At 43.6% G+C, this 16,084-nt stretch overlaps 1 protein-coding gene and 1 long non-coding RNA gene across 7 annotated transcripts in view; one reads left to right on the top strand and one right to left on the bottom strand.

Moving 5' to 3' along the window:
• Window positions 1-255: 255 nt before the first annotated feature.
• On the top strand, window positions 256-14,221 carry LOC144614274 (RAD52 motif-containing protein 1-like). Of its 5 annotated transcripts, XM_081794726.1 has the most exons (7): window positions 256-1,778; window positions 2,127-2,306; window positions 5,401-5,523; window positions 6,366-6,534; window positions 7,483-7,581; window positions 11,074-11,159; window positions 13,309-13,564. In XM_081794726.1, the coding sequence occupies exons 1-7, from the start codon at window positions 1,683-1,685 to the stop codon at window positions 13,408-13,410; spliced, it is 855 nt and encodes a 284-aa protein (XP_081650852.1). In that variant the 5' UTR covers window positions 256-1,682; the 3' UTR covers window positions 13,411-13,564. The 5 variants fall into 5 exon arrangements, 3 of the variants coding, with proteins under 3 accessions (XP_081650852.1, XP_081650853.1, XP_081650854.1); XR_014137131.1 differs by lacking the exons at window positions 11,074-11,159; window positions 13,309-13,564 and adding an exon at window positions 14,112-14,221 and having other exon boundaries at window positions 6,457-6,534; XR_014137130.1 differs by lacking the exon at window positions 13,309-13,564 and having other exon boundaries at window positions 6,457-6,534; window positions 11,074-11,127.
• Window positions 4,716-16,084, bottom strand: part of LOC145715120 (uncharacterized) — a 353,021-nt gene continuing 341,652 nt past the window's right edge. For both annotated transcript variants that reach the window (XR_014137132.1, XR_014137133.1), the window contains exon 4: window positions 4,716-5,059. This is a non-coding gene — a long non-coding RNA (uncharacterized LOC145715120). The remainder of the gene's footprint in view (window positions 5,060-16,084) is intronic.

Raw genomic sequence — 16,084 nt, 5'->3', positions numbered from 1 at the left:
TGGGCCACTGCTGTCCCTACTTCTCAGCCTTAACTGCTTCAGCTCTGAAGTGAGAGGTTTGACATTTGAGTGGTTCCCAGAGTTTTGGATTTCACAGACCAGTAAAGCACGAAAAAAGTTAAGGCCATGTTAACATGTCCAACTTTTTATTTTAATGCCCTAGAAAGAGTATGAATCACAACAACTATCCTCTATCAGCATCTCCTCATAAAACAGTTTTCAGCATGAAAAATGAAGGTCAGGGTGCCCGGGTGGCTCAGTTGGTTGACCGTCGGTCTTCGGCTCAGGTCATGATCTTGCAGTTTGTGGGTCTGAGCGCCGGCGAGGGGCTCTGTGCCGACAGCTCAGAGCCTGGAGGCCGCTTCGGAGTCCGTGTCTCCTGCTCTCTCTCTGCCCCTCCCCCATTCGCACATGCATGCTCTCTCTCAAAAATAATATTAAAATAATTTTTTAAATGAGGGTCAGATTTATAGGATAATGGAATGGATTTCGTTTTATGAAAATATTTTTTTTAACCCTGCTTATATTACCTTTTCTTGCTTTGGCAAGGACTGGTGAAACCTTCACCACAGACCAGCAGCAGTCTGAAGGCCACTGCTTAGAAACCTCAGGAGACTTGTTTTGTAAGGCCCCTTCTGGCTCAGACATTCTAGGATTAAAATAAGGATCATTAGGACCTACTTTCCCTCTCAGTGTGTTAGTCCTCAAAATAGCTATTTGGATGCCGAGAGCGGCCCTTCTGCACAAGCACCATGAGCTCCAATATTGGTGCCCTACCTGGCCTCACTCTTTGGTTTTTTCAAATTTATCTCTCCTTCTTACCCTGCTTGCCAAACTCCCACATCATCTCACCCCAACAAGCACACACGTACACCAATTCATCAAAATCACGTAGGGAAATCAGGGAATGCTTTTTAAGGATTTCATTAATGGCTTAATGAGTTATAGTTTGATTTGTATATTTAACATTCATGAAAACATTCTTAAGCCAAAGGATTGCATCTTTAGTGGTCATTGCCCACACAACGTAGAGAAATCCAAATTTTTAAGTTCAGTAGGTAACTTACTAACTGCTAGTAGTCTAAATCTTCTCCCGGAGTGAAGAGGAAGAAGGCTGCCATAAAATTGTCCACACCCAGGGATCCTGTAAGCTCACCCTTTAGACCCTACTGTAAAAATACACTTGACTAACGGTGCCTGGGTGGCTCAGTCGGTTAAGCGTCCGACTTCAGCCCAGGTCGTGATCTCACAGTTTGTGAGTTTGAGCCCTGCTTGGGGCTCTGTGCTGACAGTCTGGAGCCTGCTTCGGATTCTGTGTGTGTGTGTGTGTCTGTGTGTGTGTGTGTGTGTGTGTGTGTGTGTGTGTGTCTGATTCTCCGCTGCTTGCACTCTGTCTCTCAAAAATAAATAAATATTAAAAAAAAAATTTTTTTTAAATACACTTGACTAGAAGCACTAAATTCTACGACATTGAGACAATGGAGCTGCGGGAGGGGAAGTAGAGGCAGAGACCCGCCCCAGAGCGGGAGGGGCGAAGGAGAGGTCCGGGGGACAGCCCCCGCCCCACCCCGCGGCGAGCTGGCCCCGCCCCTCGTACCAGCCCCTTTTTAAAACGCGCGGGCGCGCCTTGCGCAGGCGCCGTGCCACTCAAACCTTAGTCGCGCCTGCTCCTTGGTGGTAGGATGGCGGAATTGGTCTCTTTTACGGTTCCCACCGAGAGTGACAAAACCTTGCTGGTGTGGGAGCTGAGTTCTGGACCCACGGCCGAGGCCTTGCATGTGAGCCGGGCCAGGAGGGAGGGAGACACCCCCACCTCCCCGTGACTGGGAGTCTGAGTCTGGCCTTGAGCACCTCGCGCGCCTTGTAGTCTCCGCCGAGAGGAATCTTAGTTCTAGAGGGGAGCTTTGCAGTCTCAGCCCCGACAGATTTCTGAGAGGTAACTCTCAACAGCCGGCACATGTTGCCTTCTAATGCTTCTCGAATCCCGGGATTTCAAAGGGAAATCTTTTCAACGAAACGAGAAGTGCTTTGGGTTGCGTGTGCAGGAGGGCTTAGGGAATAGAAGGCAGTTTTGTTTGCTGGGCGTGAAATTTCATGCACTTACTTGGCGTGGGACCACCCCACAGCATTCTCTGTTCGCAGTATTCTCCCAGTTTGGCCTTCTGTATTCGGTCCGAGTCTTCCCGAACGCTGCAGTGGCCCGTCCTGGTTTCTACGCCATCATCAAGTTTTACTCAGCAAGGGATGCTCACAGAGCCCAAAAGGCATGCGACCAGAAGCAGCTTTTTCAGAATTCTCCAGTGAAGGTGGGTCCAAGTAGGAAATTCCTAACACCACTGGGACGAAGTGTTGAATTCAGCAATAATAGACCAGCGTTGGTATACCACTGTGGTTTACAGAATGCTTTTAGATGCATTGCTACACTGATCCTCTGGTTTCCCTGGGTTTTTTGGTTGTTTTGTTATGTTTGTTTTGTTTTCAGATGAAGAAACTCGAACTCAGGATAGTTAAGTGACTTACTTAAGGTTCATGACAGTAACTGGAAGGGAGAGGTCAAGCCCAAACTTACTGATGTTCAACCCTGTGTCATTTTTTGGTGCCCCTTAATTTAACAAAGCTTCACAAGAAGTCTTGTTTCTGTTTACTATTATGGGGATTAAAAAAAATTTTAATAACGTTTTTATTCAGTTTTGAGAAACAGGGCATGAGCAGGGAAGGGGAAGAGAAAGAGGGAGACACAGAATCAGAAGCAGACTTCTAGGCTTTGAGCTGTCAGCTCAGAACCCGATGTGGGGCTCGAACTCATGAATCCTGAGATCATGACCTGAGCTGAAGTCGGACGCTTAACCGACTGAGCCACCCAGGCCCCCCTCTATTATGTGGATATAAAATGACAAACTCTTTCATCAGTTGTATTATAAAGGATGCTTCATCGTCATTATCGTCGTCATCACTCTCAAGCTGCCTATTCAGAACTCCCTTCAACTCCCGGGAAAATGGTTAAAACATTCTTTAATACACCACAGAAACTTTATTCCATACCAACATGCTGTCCATTTTGCTTTCCCAGAGCCCCAGAATTATATTTCATTATGTGCCTCAATTCAATCACCATGTCCTTATCAAGGGCCATGTCAATTCCTTTGAATAAGTTGAGTGAGGCTTAGATTGCCAAACCTTTCACTTTATAATTGTATGTTTTCATCAGCTTTGTCTAACTGGCTTCTTAATCTAGCTACTTCCTACGGACTCGACTGCCTATTCTTACCCATATGCCCTTCCTTACTGATTTAATCTGGATCGAATCTAAGAATCCTTCTCAAATGTCTGAGTATACTGTCTCCACTTGTTCAACACTGTCTTCAATCCTGGCTCCACTCCCTATGATTGAAATGATCACCTGTCAGGCATTCCTGAGTTTGCAAGCTTCTAGCCTGTGAAGATGTCACCCAGCCACTCAGCTATCACAGATTATGAAATAATTACTTTGTATCAGTTGTGAGTAATGAGGTGTTTTTCTCTCATTGGACATTAAGACCATTTCACAAATGGATTTTGAGATTTCACAGCATAAAGCCCAAAGTCAATATATAGCTGACAGGAGAGAGCATTCATATTAAATTTCTTTATTTATTTAACACAGAGCCTTGGGTTACCACCACCACCACCACCACCCCCACCCCGCCGCCTACTGAAATTGTTGCCCAATTTACTTATGTGTTCCTTTATACTTTGGCAAGTACACATAGTTTCTGGTTGTTTTTGTTTGTTTGTTTACCTTTTATAAATACATATTTAAAAAGAACATATTAAAAAATTTTTTTTAATGTTTATTTAAAAAAAATTTTTTTTAATGTTTATTTAAAAAAAATTTTTTTTAACATTTATTTATTTTTGAGACAGAGAGAGACAGAGCATGAACAGGGGAGGGGCAGAGAGAGAGAGGGAGACACAGAATCTGAAACGGGCTCCAGGCCCTGAGCTGTCAGCACAGAGCCCGACGCGGGGCTCGAACTCACAGGCCGTGAGATCATGATCTGAGCCGAAGTCGGACGCTTAACCGACCAAGCCACCCAGGCGCCCCTAATGTTTATTTTTGAGAGACAGAGTCAAAGCATGAGCAGGTGAGGGGCAGAGAGAGAGGGAGACACCTAATCGGAAGCAGACTCCAGGCTGTGAGTTGTCAGCACAGAGCCTGACACGGGGCTCGAACTCACAAACTGTGAGAATCATGACCTGAGCTGCAGTCGGATGCCCAACAGACTGAGCCACCCAGACGCCCCAAGAATAACATCTTACAGTAAAATCAAGGAAAGGCCTAAGGCATCTGAGAGCTTTTTTTCAGTAGCATGAAGGAAAACGGTTGCCAGCAAGAACTGTGGCAAGGTTATCTAAGGTGACAACTGTCTCTACCACTCAGGGGCTCGAGGCCCTTCTGCAGCTTCCTGGTTGTCCAGAACAGCTCCACTCTGCCTCACCATTAGCCTGTGCTGTAGCACTCAACATTTAAAAGTTCATCTTCATTTCTCCTTCCTAGCAGGCAGCTTCAGTTGGAGAAAGTAATTTCACTTTTTCATCTACTCATTCATTCACTTAATCCATAGACCTGTGCTTGATTCTAGGAATGAGGAAAGAATAGAATATGGTTCCTTCAAGCACTTAAGGAACTGATAAACTAGTGATAGAGGACGTTGCACAAACAAATCAATAAAGAGTTAATAATACTTTGACTTTATTTGAATTATTTGAATTTTTATGAATATGCGAATATACTACACCCCACTTGAAATAGACATTTAAAAAAGAACTAGAGGATGTAAGAAATACACTGTAGCGTGTAAGTTATTTAGAGAGTTAACACTGGAGGTATTTGCATTCTCAAAGAAGCTTATTAAGGCAAATGAACCTCTTATTGTTTTATTTGCTTATAAAATTTACAGAAGTATGTATATTCCTTCTTCTAACGGGGGTTAGTAACTTGCGGGGGGTGGGTGCTGCTGATTCAGGTCCTACTCAGGTCCATGTTATCTGCTCTTGAGGTCATATTCTCAAACAGGAGCTACGGGATGAGACAGCAAAAAGTTTACTTCCCTTGCTTACCTACAGCCCTATAATTTGCTTCCAGAGGGCTTCCTTAGTTGCTTTCGTCATCACTTTCAATATCAGAGATCACGGAAAGCCGATTAATCAAGGGCCCTGGAAATGAGGCATCAAAGTCTATAGCGTAAAAATAGTACCTAGCATTTATTTAGGGTTTATTAGGAGCTGATTTCTTAAAATGTTTCCAGTTTGAGCTTCACAACCTCTCTATGAAATAGGTATTGATAAATCTCAGGTGTATCCAAAGGAAGCCTCTGTGTCAGGTTATGATATTTTCAGGTCCATTTCTTATGTCTTTAGGTTCGTCTTGGCACCAAACATAAGGCGGTTCAACATCAGGCCCTTGCCCTAAACAGCTCCCAGTGCCAAGAACTGGCAAATTATTACTTTGGTTTCAATGGATGGTCAAAAAGGATCATCAAGGTAAACTTTATAGATTTTCTCTGACTAATTAGAATCATTTCAACACTGAAATTCTGGACTTCAGAAAGGAGAAAACTGGGTTGTGGGGAGATGTGAGAGGCCTCTAACTGGAAGTACCTGAGCCTGCCACCGAGAATTCATAATAATCTCAGTAACTTGGGTGGTGTTGTCCATAATCTTCTCCAGTATTTGTATGGTGTATAATAAAAACCAATTGTCTTCATCCATTTGTAAGTCTTACTTGATTTTGAAGCTATAGGATACCTCCATTGTGGGCTGGGATTGCTGGAGTTTAGTTGCATTTTTTTTTTTTTTTTTTTTTTTTTAGAGAGAGAGAGGCAGATTGCAAGCTGGGGAGGGGCAGAAAGAGAGGGAGAGACAGAATCGGAAGCAGGCTCCAAGCTCTGAGCTGTCAGCACAGAGCTCGACGCGGGTCCCGAACCCATGAACAGTGAGATCACGACATGAGCCGAAGTCGGAAGTTTAACCAACTGAGCCACCCAGGCGCCGCCGGTTTTGTTTTTAATAACAAAACATCTTGAAGCTTACATTCAGATCCAAGGAAGGACCTTCCATTTAAAATCCTAACAGCTCGGGGTGCCTGGGTGGCTCAGTCAGTTGAGCGTCCGACTTCGGCTCAGGTCATGATCTCACGGTCTGTGAGTTCGAGCCCCACGTGGGGCTCTGTGCTGGCAGCTCAGAGCCTGGAGCCTGTTTCGGATTCTGTGTCTCCCTCTCTCTCTCTGCCCCTCCCCTGCTCATACTCTCTCTCTCTCTCTCTCTCTCTCTCTCTCTCTGTCAAAAATAAACATAAAAAAATAATAATAATAAAATCCTAACAGCTTCAGGATCTTTCTGACCTTGAAGAAAGGGCAAATGAAGATACTGTGCCACCACTTCAGAAGCAGAGCCTGAAATTCTTCTGTGCTTTAGAGGTGGTGTTGCCATCCTATGAGTGCCGGAGTCCCGGAGCTGGCATGGCCAAGGAGACTTTGGATGACCTGGAGGAAGGTCTGTTTACAGTGGGGGTGGGGGTGGAGGGGAGGCAGAATCCCTCTTTCTTTCTAAAAACTCATCTTTTCAGATACATCATCCAGCCCTCCCCTTTGCTAAGCTCCTAAAGCCCTAGGCAGAGTTTTTCTGGCCTACAGTACAGGCTTTTATCTCAGGCAATACCTGAAAGAACCTTTAACTTTAAAATTCTAAAGCTGACTTTCTGCCAAGAAGTTTAGGAGGAGGGAAGTAATGTTTTTCCCATTTTTGGTTAAGAATTCGCCTTGTGCTAAAATAGTCCTTCAAATACATATCTCTTGCAGCCTGCAGTTATCCCAGCAAAGTAATCATCTAAAGATTTAAACAAACTCTTGGGTAGATGTTGAGTCCTTTGCCTCCTATAAAAGGGCTGGAGTGTAAAGAGTCAAATACAGATGCCTAGAAAAGGTATTCCCATTGGTACTGTGTTTTTTCCCAGTGTCTACAGCACTTAGGCTTAGGGTTTTCAGGGAGGGGCAGGGCTGTTAGCAAGGCTAAGGGAGTAAGGCTCCCTTGGGTGATGCCCGGGAAGAGACCAGGCGGTCACGTGCACTACCACCGAACCCTTCTCCCCATGTGACTCCAGCCCTTGATGCACAGGAGAGTAGGGTCTGCAGTAGAGTCTGAAACTATAGTTTCAGCTTGTCCATTTGAAATCTACGAGCGATGTGAGATCTGTGCCACTTTCTTGGCTTGTGTCTCCCTTTTGGTACTTCCGAAACTTCTGGAGTAGATCAGGGCAGTAAAAATGTGCCCTGCCAGGATATACCTACAGCAGAGTCATTCAACCTTGTGTTGTGCCTGCCCTTACTTGCTAAGATAATGAACTACGAATCATGGATGTATTTTCACTTTTACACATATAACCCCCAAATCAGTTATCATTCAGATAGGCATGCTAAATCCATTTGTTTTGGTTGGATGCAGGGCCATTATCATTTCTTATGAAAAGGAGGACAACCCAGAAGCTTGCTATTCAGAAGGCTGTGTCAGATGCATTCCAGAAGCTGTTGATTGTGATTTTAGGTAAGACTTATTTGATTGTCCTTACAGTACATCAGTTTCAACGAGCAAATAAACTCATTTTGAAAAGTTAATTGGATGAAAACACTTCATATTCTTTTACTCACCAAATGCTTTCAAAGCGGTAGTGTCAAATTTGTTCTTTGTGGCATCTGTGAGAAAAATGACCACAAATATTTTTGTCCCCAGTATATAGATATACAGTGACTTACCTCTGTCCACACAGAAAGTGTTTGACCCAGTCTTCTTTCTTGATTGTTTGCTCATAACACAGAATACTATTGTGAGTATAAGCTTTGGGGGCACCTGTGTGGCTCAGTCAGTTAAGCGTCCAACTGTTGATTTCAGCTCAGGTCATGATCTCACGATGTGTGAGATTGAGCCCCGTGTCGGGCTCTGTGCTGACAGCGTGGAGCTCGCTTGGGATTCTTTCCCTACCTCTCTCTCTGCCTCTCCCTGACTCTCACATGCCATGTGCTCTCTCTCTCAAAATAAATCATAAAAAAAATAAACTTTGAAGCTTTAGACATCTGGTGTTGAATCTTAGCTCTGTCTCCTAGATTTCTTATGCAGTTTTAGGTTTTATAGTCAGATTTGAAGTATGTAATCTCTCTAAGCTGCAATTTCTCTATCTGCCAAGTAAAGGTAATAATTCAACTCACCTCATGGGGGATGAATTGTAAGAGCAAATGAGATGATGGAAAAGTTTAAAACTATCCCTGAAACATGGTAAGCAGAGAAAATATGTTCACTTGTTATCATCGTTTTCCTGTTGGAGAATTTATAAGATTATGTTTTTGGAATCAATTCAGCTTCAGTTTTTGTTTTTGGCACTGACCTATTGGGTGAATATGATTCTTTTTTTTTTTTTTTTTTTAATATATGAAATTTACTGTCAAATTGGTTTCCATACAACACCCAGTGCTCATCCCAAAAGGTGCCCTCCTCAATACCCATCACCCACCCTGCCCTCCCTCCCACCCCCCATCAACCCTCAGTTTGTTCTCAGTTTTTAACAGTCTCTTATGCTTTGGCTCTCTCCCACTCTAACCTCTTTTTTTTTTTTTTTCCTTCCCCTCCCCGATGGGTTTCTGTTAAGTCTCTCAGGATCCACATAAGAGTGAAACCGTATGGTATCTGTCTTTCTCTGTATGGCTTATTTCACTTAGCATCACACTCTCCAGTTCCATCCACGTTGCTACAAAGGGCCATATTTCATTCTTTCTCATTGCCACGTAGTATTCCATTGTGTATATAAACCACAATTTCTTTGTCCATTCATCAGTTGATGGACATTTAGGCTCTTTCCATAATTTGGCTATTGTTGAGAGTGCTGCTATCAACATTGGGGTACAAGTGCCCCTATGCATCAGTACTCCTGTATCCCTTGGGTAAATTCCTAGCAGTGCTAGTGCTGGGTCATAGGGTAGGTCTATTTTTAATTTTCTGAGGAACCTCCACACTGCTTTCCAGAGCGGCTGCACCAATTTGCATTCCCACCAACAGTGCAAGAGGGTTCCCGTTTCTCCACATCCTCTCCAGCATCTATAGTCTCCTGATTTGTTCATTTTGGCCACTCTGACTGGCGTGAGGTGATATCCGAGTGTGGTTTTGATTTGTATTTCCCTGATAAGGAGCGACGTTGAACATCTTTTCATGTGCCTGTTGGCCATCCGGATGTCTTCTTTAGAGAAGTGTCTATTCATGTTTTCTGCCCATTTCTTCACTGGGTTATTTGTTTTTCGGGTGTGGAGTTTGATGAGCTCTTTATAGATTTTGGATACTAGCCCTTTGTCCGATATGTCATTTGCACATATCTTTTCCCATTCCGTTGGTTGCCTTTTAGTTTTGTTGGTTGTTTCCTTTGCTGTGCAGAAGCTTTTTATCTTCATAAGGCCCCAGTAGTTCACTTTTGCTTTTAATTCCCTTGCCTTTGGGGATGTGCCGAGTAAGAGATTGCTACGGCTGAGGTCAGAGAGGTCTTTTCCTGCTTTCTCCTCTAGGGTTTTGGTGGTTTCCTGTCTCACATTCAGGTCCTTTATCCATTTTGAGTTTATTTTTGTGAATGGTGTGAGAAAGTGGTCTAGTTTCAACCTTCTGCATGTTGCTGTCCAGTTCTCCCAGCACCATTTGTTAAAGAGACTGTCTTTTTTCCATTGGATGTTCTTTCCTGCTTTGTCAAAGATGAGTTGGCCATACGTTTGTGGGTCTAGTTCTGGGGTTTCTATTCTATTCCATTGGTCTATGTGTCTGTTTTTGTGCCATGAATATGATTCTTATATTAGGGTCAGCTATATTTTTGTGAACCTTGAAAGTGGTCAGGCTATTGAATAGCATCGATTGTGTTCTCTATTGAGTTCTACAATGGTGTGAATGTTACAGGCTGTGCTCCAAGGGAGTTTCATAATTAGTAACGAGTCCCCAAACAATTGCCCCCCCCCACCCCGCCCTCGCCGCTTCACAGTCTTGCAGGCTTAGAGACTGAGAAATCCTAGCTAAGTTTCAGAGGCCTTATTTGCCCATAAGAGTTGACCCTGGATTGGTCTCAGGCTTCCAGCCTGGACAGCTCTTGCAGTGAAAGTTGACTTCCCTGGTCATCAGGTAGAATCTCCATTAGCTGTCAATTCTGAGTAACAACCTTTAAGAACCAAACTAAACCTTTGGGTTGCTGACCTCTCCCTAACATGCTATGGTATCCCTTGTACACGATCAAAATGTTGTAGCTGTACTTTGCCTTAAGGGGAATTGTATTGTCTATAAGGGACATGGGCCATTTCTGCCAATAAACTGTCCAAGCGCATTCTCTCCCTCCCCCTCCCCCTCCCCCTCCCTCCAAAGCATTGTTCATCGTATCTGGTGGGATTTTGTTTCCGGGGAGTAGACACTTGCCTTGTTTCTAACATGAAGTATCAGCTATAGTCCATGGTCTCTATTCCAGAACTCACACTGACCTCTACCTAATGCCTTACTGTCTAGTCATCTGATTTTGAACATTGTTGTTTCCATAGTTTTAACTTCCTGTGTCATTATTCCTTAGTTCCTATCTCTTAAGATGATAGCGTTTTTGAACCACACAGTTGTTAACTTCATGTGTATTTTTTCACACATAGTTATGATTAAAAACTGAAGTGTGAGATGAGAAAACTTCTAGGGAAATGCTTTTATTTTCTGCTTTTATAAATAAAAAGAATGTCTAGTTATTGGGTGCTATCATTGTATACAGCTAGTTTTAGAACAAGGAAAATTCTGAATTGATCTTGTTAACTTTATTTTTTAAATGTTTATTTTTGAGAGAGTAAGCAGGGGAGAGGCGGAGAGAGGGGGACAGAGGATCTGAAGTGGGCTCTAGTGCTTACAGCAGAGACCCCAGTATGGGGCTTGAACTCATGAACCATGAGATCATGACCTAAGCTGAAGTCAGACGCTTAACTGACTGAGCCATCCAGGCGCCCTCTTTTTTTTTTTTTTTTCCAATCCTTATTCACTTTATTTCAGAAAGTGGTAAAATAGCTGTGGAATACAGACCCTGTGAAGAGATCACAGATGCCAGTACTGCAGACGAGCTGCAGGATTTAATTCAAGTATGTGGAGATTAAAGTTCAAGGGTGACATAGCCACTGTAGCCATAATGTAAAGCAACCAGCAGAATTTGGAAGACTTTGGCATTAGCTCTATCATCCTTTGGGAAATGTGAAACTCAAAAACTGCTTTTGACTGCAGGGGATTTCTGGGGCTTTTCCTGAAGTCCTGACCCTTGGCTCTGACCCCTTATTTGAAATTTGGAGAGCAAATTTCATCAGAGCACTCCCACAGTTGTGGACATAGGAGAGGACACAAGCCTTTTAGAGCTCCCCTCAAACAGAATCTCAAGGATTTGGGAACAGAGTAACTATGGCCTTAAATGTGATTATACTACAGCGTTTGAAACCATTATGCCATTCAAATAGGATGTATCACCCAGATGTCGGCATCTCATATATATCTTGCGTGAATAGCTTGCTGAAGAACTTTTCTGTAAATCACTCACATGGATGTCCTGAATTAGGGATTAAGTTGCCAAAATAATTTCTAAAAAAATTTTTTTTTTTACATTTATTTATTTTTGAGACAGAGAGAGACAGAGCATGAACGGGGGAGGGTCAGAGAGAGAGGGAGACACAGAATCTGAAACAGGCTCCAGGCTCTGAGCTGTCAGCACAGAGCCCGACGCGGGGCTCGAACTCACGGACCACGAGATCATGACCTGAGCCGGAGTCAGCCGCCCAACCGACTGAGCCACCCAGGCGCCCCGCCAAAATAATTTCTAAAAGAAAATAGTAATGTGCCACATACAGAATGTTAAAAAAAAAAAAAAAAAGCAAAAATGTGTTTCAGGTCATTGAGAGCTTAATTTGGGGCTAGATTCGTGAATTTTTTTTTTTTCGATTTTTTTTTTTAATGTTTATTTATTTTTGAGAGTGAGAAAGAGCGTGAGCTGGGGAGGGGCAGAGAGAGAGGGAGACGCAGAATCTGAAGCAGGCTCCAGGCTCGGAGCTGTCAGCACAGAGCCCGGCGCGGGGCTCGAACTCACAGACTGCGAGATCATGACCTGAGCCGAAATCAGGCACTCAGCCAGCTGAGCCACCCAGCCGCCCCTCGATTTCTGAAGATTTAACTCACCCCACAGTTGCAAAGTTTGTTTTGAAGGGAAGAGAGTGGAGAAAGAGAAGATGGTTACTTTCTGAAAAAGCACTGGAAGATTTTTCATGCAAAATAATAATGTTAATTGAATCTAAATCAAACCAGTCGAGGAAACTTCAGACGTTTCCAAGTTTAGGCTTTGAGAAGTCTCGCTTCCTGGGGTGCCTGGGTGGCTCCATAGGTTGAGCATCCGACTCTTGATTTTGGCTCAGGTCACGATCCCAGAGTTTGTGGGGTCAGCCCCACGTCGGGCTCTGTGCTGAGCGTGGAGCCTACTTGGGATTCTCTCTGTCTCTCCCTCTGTCCCTCTCCTCCGCTCACGCTTTCTCTCTCTCAGGAAAAAAAAAAATTAAAAAAAAAAAGTCTAGCTTCCTGAAAAAGGTGAAAAGATGAGAAAAAGATTCAGCATTGATGCTAAAGATTTCAGAAACCTGATTATAGCAACAGATCCATTCCTGCATGAGGCCAGTCTTGGAATCAGTTCCATATAAAAACTATTCCTGTGTGCTAGACATTGGGATTAAGATAAAAACCCCCTCTCTCTTGCATTTTACATGCTAGAGGTTGTGCCAGACCATAAGCAAGGACTAAAAATACATTAGAAAAGGGGCTGTGAAGGAAGTAAACTGAGTGCTAGTTGCAGTATTTCAAGAAAATTGTTTAACACGCTGACTATAACATCCTAAGTGCCTTCTCCATGTGGGCGCACAGAGTGGACCTCTGAAAAGTGGCCTTGTTACTTTTTCTAGATCAATGGCTATGTCCAGTCAAGATGAGATGGGGGAAGTTTTCCCACCCAGTGTAAATAAAGGGCTAGAATTGGTTTCCGGCCCTCTTTCCCAGAATGAATTGCTTAGCACTCCCCCCAAACTCCTCCTACAGACATTTAGGGGCCATCGCAGATTCAGTGGTAGGCCCCCATCTAACAGAGTGGTGAATTAATAATCAGCCATGGGTATTGAGAATTTAGAGGAAATGGCAACATTTTAGAATATCTGACTGTGAAGTGTGTTCTCCTCCCCATCGCCCTAACTGGTGCTTATTTTGCAGGTCAGCTACTTTTCTTGGAAGCAGTATGGCCAGGGGGAGGAAGAACGTCTCTCGGATTTAAGCTTTGAAGAGCAAGAGTTCAAATTGCTAGAGCTGGACTAGCATTTTTTAATTTCCCAGGATGCCAGGTCCTGTGGCTTCCTTGGAAGCTCTGCTCCACTCCCCCACCCTTCCACCCCTCAGAGCTGCGGGAGTGCGGGGCCACCCAGATCTGAGTCCAAGTACTACCTTGCTGTGAGCAGCCCCGGGCCGGGGAGGGGGGGGGAGGGGGGAGGGGGGGAGTGGGGGGGAGTGGTGGCCTTTGCAGGGTGGAGGGAGGCCTGGGCCCCAAGTGATTCTGGGAAAAGGGCCCGCTCTGCTGGTGCGGAGCCCATCTCCAGGGAGCTAATAAAGGTGGCGTAATTAAAGACGTCATTAAGGGTGGGACGTGGGCGGGGAGGGCGCACAGTTGCTAACTGCGCGTGCGCATCACGGGGCTGCCATAATGGTTTGGCTCCCGCTCAGGGCCCAGGGCCAGTACCCCACTCGCCTGGGTCGCTGCGCCCCGGAGCCTCCGCGTGTCATGTCCCGGCTGCGCCTGTTGGCCCCACTGCTTCTCTTTATGTGGCAACCATTGTGGCTGCTGGTCCAGGCAGCTCAGCCTCCGGAGTGGGCCCTGGACCCTGCCCAGCTGACTTCCGACCCCCTGGAGGCGGCTGAGCCCTGGTCTTCTCGCTCCTCTGATCCCCCGCCCGAATCGCCCCAGGCACTTACACGCCCAGCTGAGCCGGGGGGCTTTAATTACCCGGGGTCCTCTGCTCCAGCCCAGATGTTGGCCCCGCCTAAGGAGTTGACCGAGACTTTGGTTCCATTCCTGGACACGGTTTCGTTTGGAGAACTACCCCCAGGGCCAGATGAGGATCTGAATGACCAGCTAACCCAGCATCAAAGGCTCCCAGAGGTGGTTCCAGTGCCAGGTTGGGATCAGAATCAGACCATAGCTCCGCCTCCTCAACTCAAAAGTAAGACTAAAACTGTAGGTTTATTTATTTATTTATTTTTTATTTTTTTTTATTTTTTTATTTTTTTATTTTTTCCAATGAAAATTATTTTTAAAACAATTTTATGGCTTTTCGGTAATTAACAGTATTATGAGGATAATCATGTGATTTATATGCCAAAATGCTCTAGAAAAGTATATTCACCTAGAAATCATAATTTACTCAGAAACTAGTTTTAGAAAGGAGTTGTATTTTAATAGGTAAAAGCCTGGATTCTGGAGCCAACTAAGTCCCACATCTGTCACTTCCCAGCACTGTGACCTAATGCAGGTTACTCTGGGCATCTTCCATACTCCGGGTTTCTGTGGGGAAAATTGATGAGTATCCATATCATACAGTAAATGTGGGCATTAAATAAATGAATATATGTGAAGTATTTGGAATACTTCCTGGAGCATAGAATGCAGTATGTATATGTTAGTAATTATAATTTTTATTAGATTCGTATGTAAATAATTCTGTACAATTGACCAAGCTTCATAGTTTTACTTTTCTTATCTATAAAATGAGTATTATGCTAGATTGTCTCCGTGAATCTTTTCTGAAAGCTAAACTCTTTTACCTTTAGAGAGGAAATTAGTTAATGAATCCTCTGGTCCCTTAAATTCCCCACTATTCATCAGTCCTGGCAAGAAAAGGACAATCTGGTTTGAGTTTTTGACATCTTAGCCACAAATCATAAGTACATATTTTTCATTTAAAATAAAGAATATAGGTAAGCAAAACTAAATCAGCATCATTGCTCTTCTTACTTTTTCACCAAATTTTGGCCTATAAAAATATTTTTAATGATGTTATTTAAAAATTATTTTAAACCCATAAAATAATCCAATAAGTCCAATCAGTTCATTTTTGCCAATACTAAACATCAGCATGTTTTGTCCCTAAATGAATGGAGAAAAATGTAGATGAGGTTTTTATAATAAATATTTAATGACCCCTAAAGTGACATACCTTGCGTTAAAGCAATTACTGTGAACACCTGGGAATCACTTAATTGACTGCAGATGGTGTAGGACATATAAAAAGTAGAAGGTTACAGATTATTCTCACGTACCAAATTTATGTTTTTTGTCATTGAGTCTTTTTTTTTTTTTTTTTTTAATTTATTTTTTTTTTATTTTTTAATATATGAAATTTACTGTCAAATTGGTTTCCATACAACACCCAGTGCTCATCCCAAAAGGTGCCCTCCTCAATACCCATCACCCACCCTGCCCTCCCTCCCACCCTGCCCTCCCTCCCACCCCCCATCAACCCTCAGTTTGTTCTCAGTTTTTAACAGTCTCTTATGCTTTGGCTCTCTCCCACTCTAACCTCTTTTTTTTTTTTTTTCCTTCCCCTCCCCCATGGGTTTCTGTTACGTTTCTCAGGATCCACATAAGAGTGAAACCATATGGTATCTGTCTTTCTCTGTATGGCTTATTTCACTTAGCATCACACTCTCCAGTTCCATCCATGTTGCTACAAAAGGCCATATTTCATTTTTTCTCATTGCCACGTAGTATTCCATTGTGTATATAAACCACAATTTCTTTCTCCATTCATCAGTTGATGGACATTTAGGCTCTTTCCATAATTTGGCTATTGTTGAGAGTGCCGCTATAAACATTGGGGTACAGGTGCCCCTATGCATCAGTACTCCTGTATCCCTTGGATAAATTCCTAGCAGTGCTATTGCTGGGTCATAGGGTAGGTCTATTTTTAATTTTCTGAGGAACCTCCACACTGCTTTC

Source organism: Panthera onca (genome assembly GCF_046562875.1).
Source record: "Panthera onca isolate mPanOnc1 chromosome E1 unlocalized genomic scaffold, mPanOnc1 haplotype 2 h2.Chr16_ul_10, whole genome shotgun sequence".
Classification (NCBI taxonomy): Eukaryota; Metazoa; Chordata; class Mammalia; order Carnivora; family Felidae; genus Panthera; species Panthera onca.
Note: the sequence above shows the minus strand (reverse complement) of the source record. Positions and strands in the feature narration are given on the sequence as shown.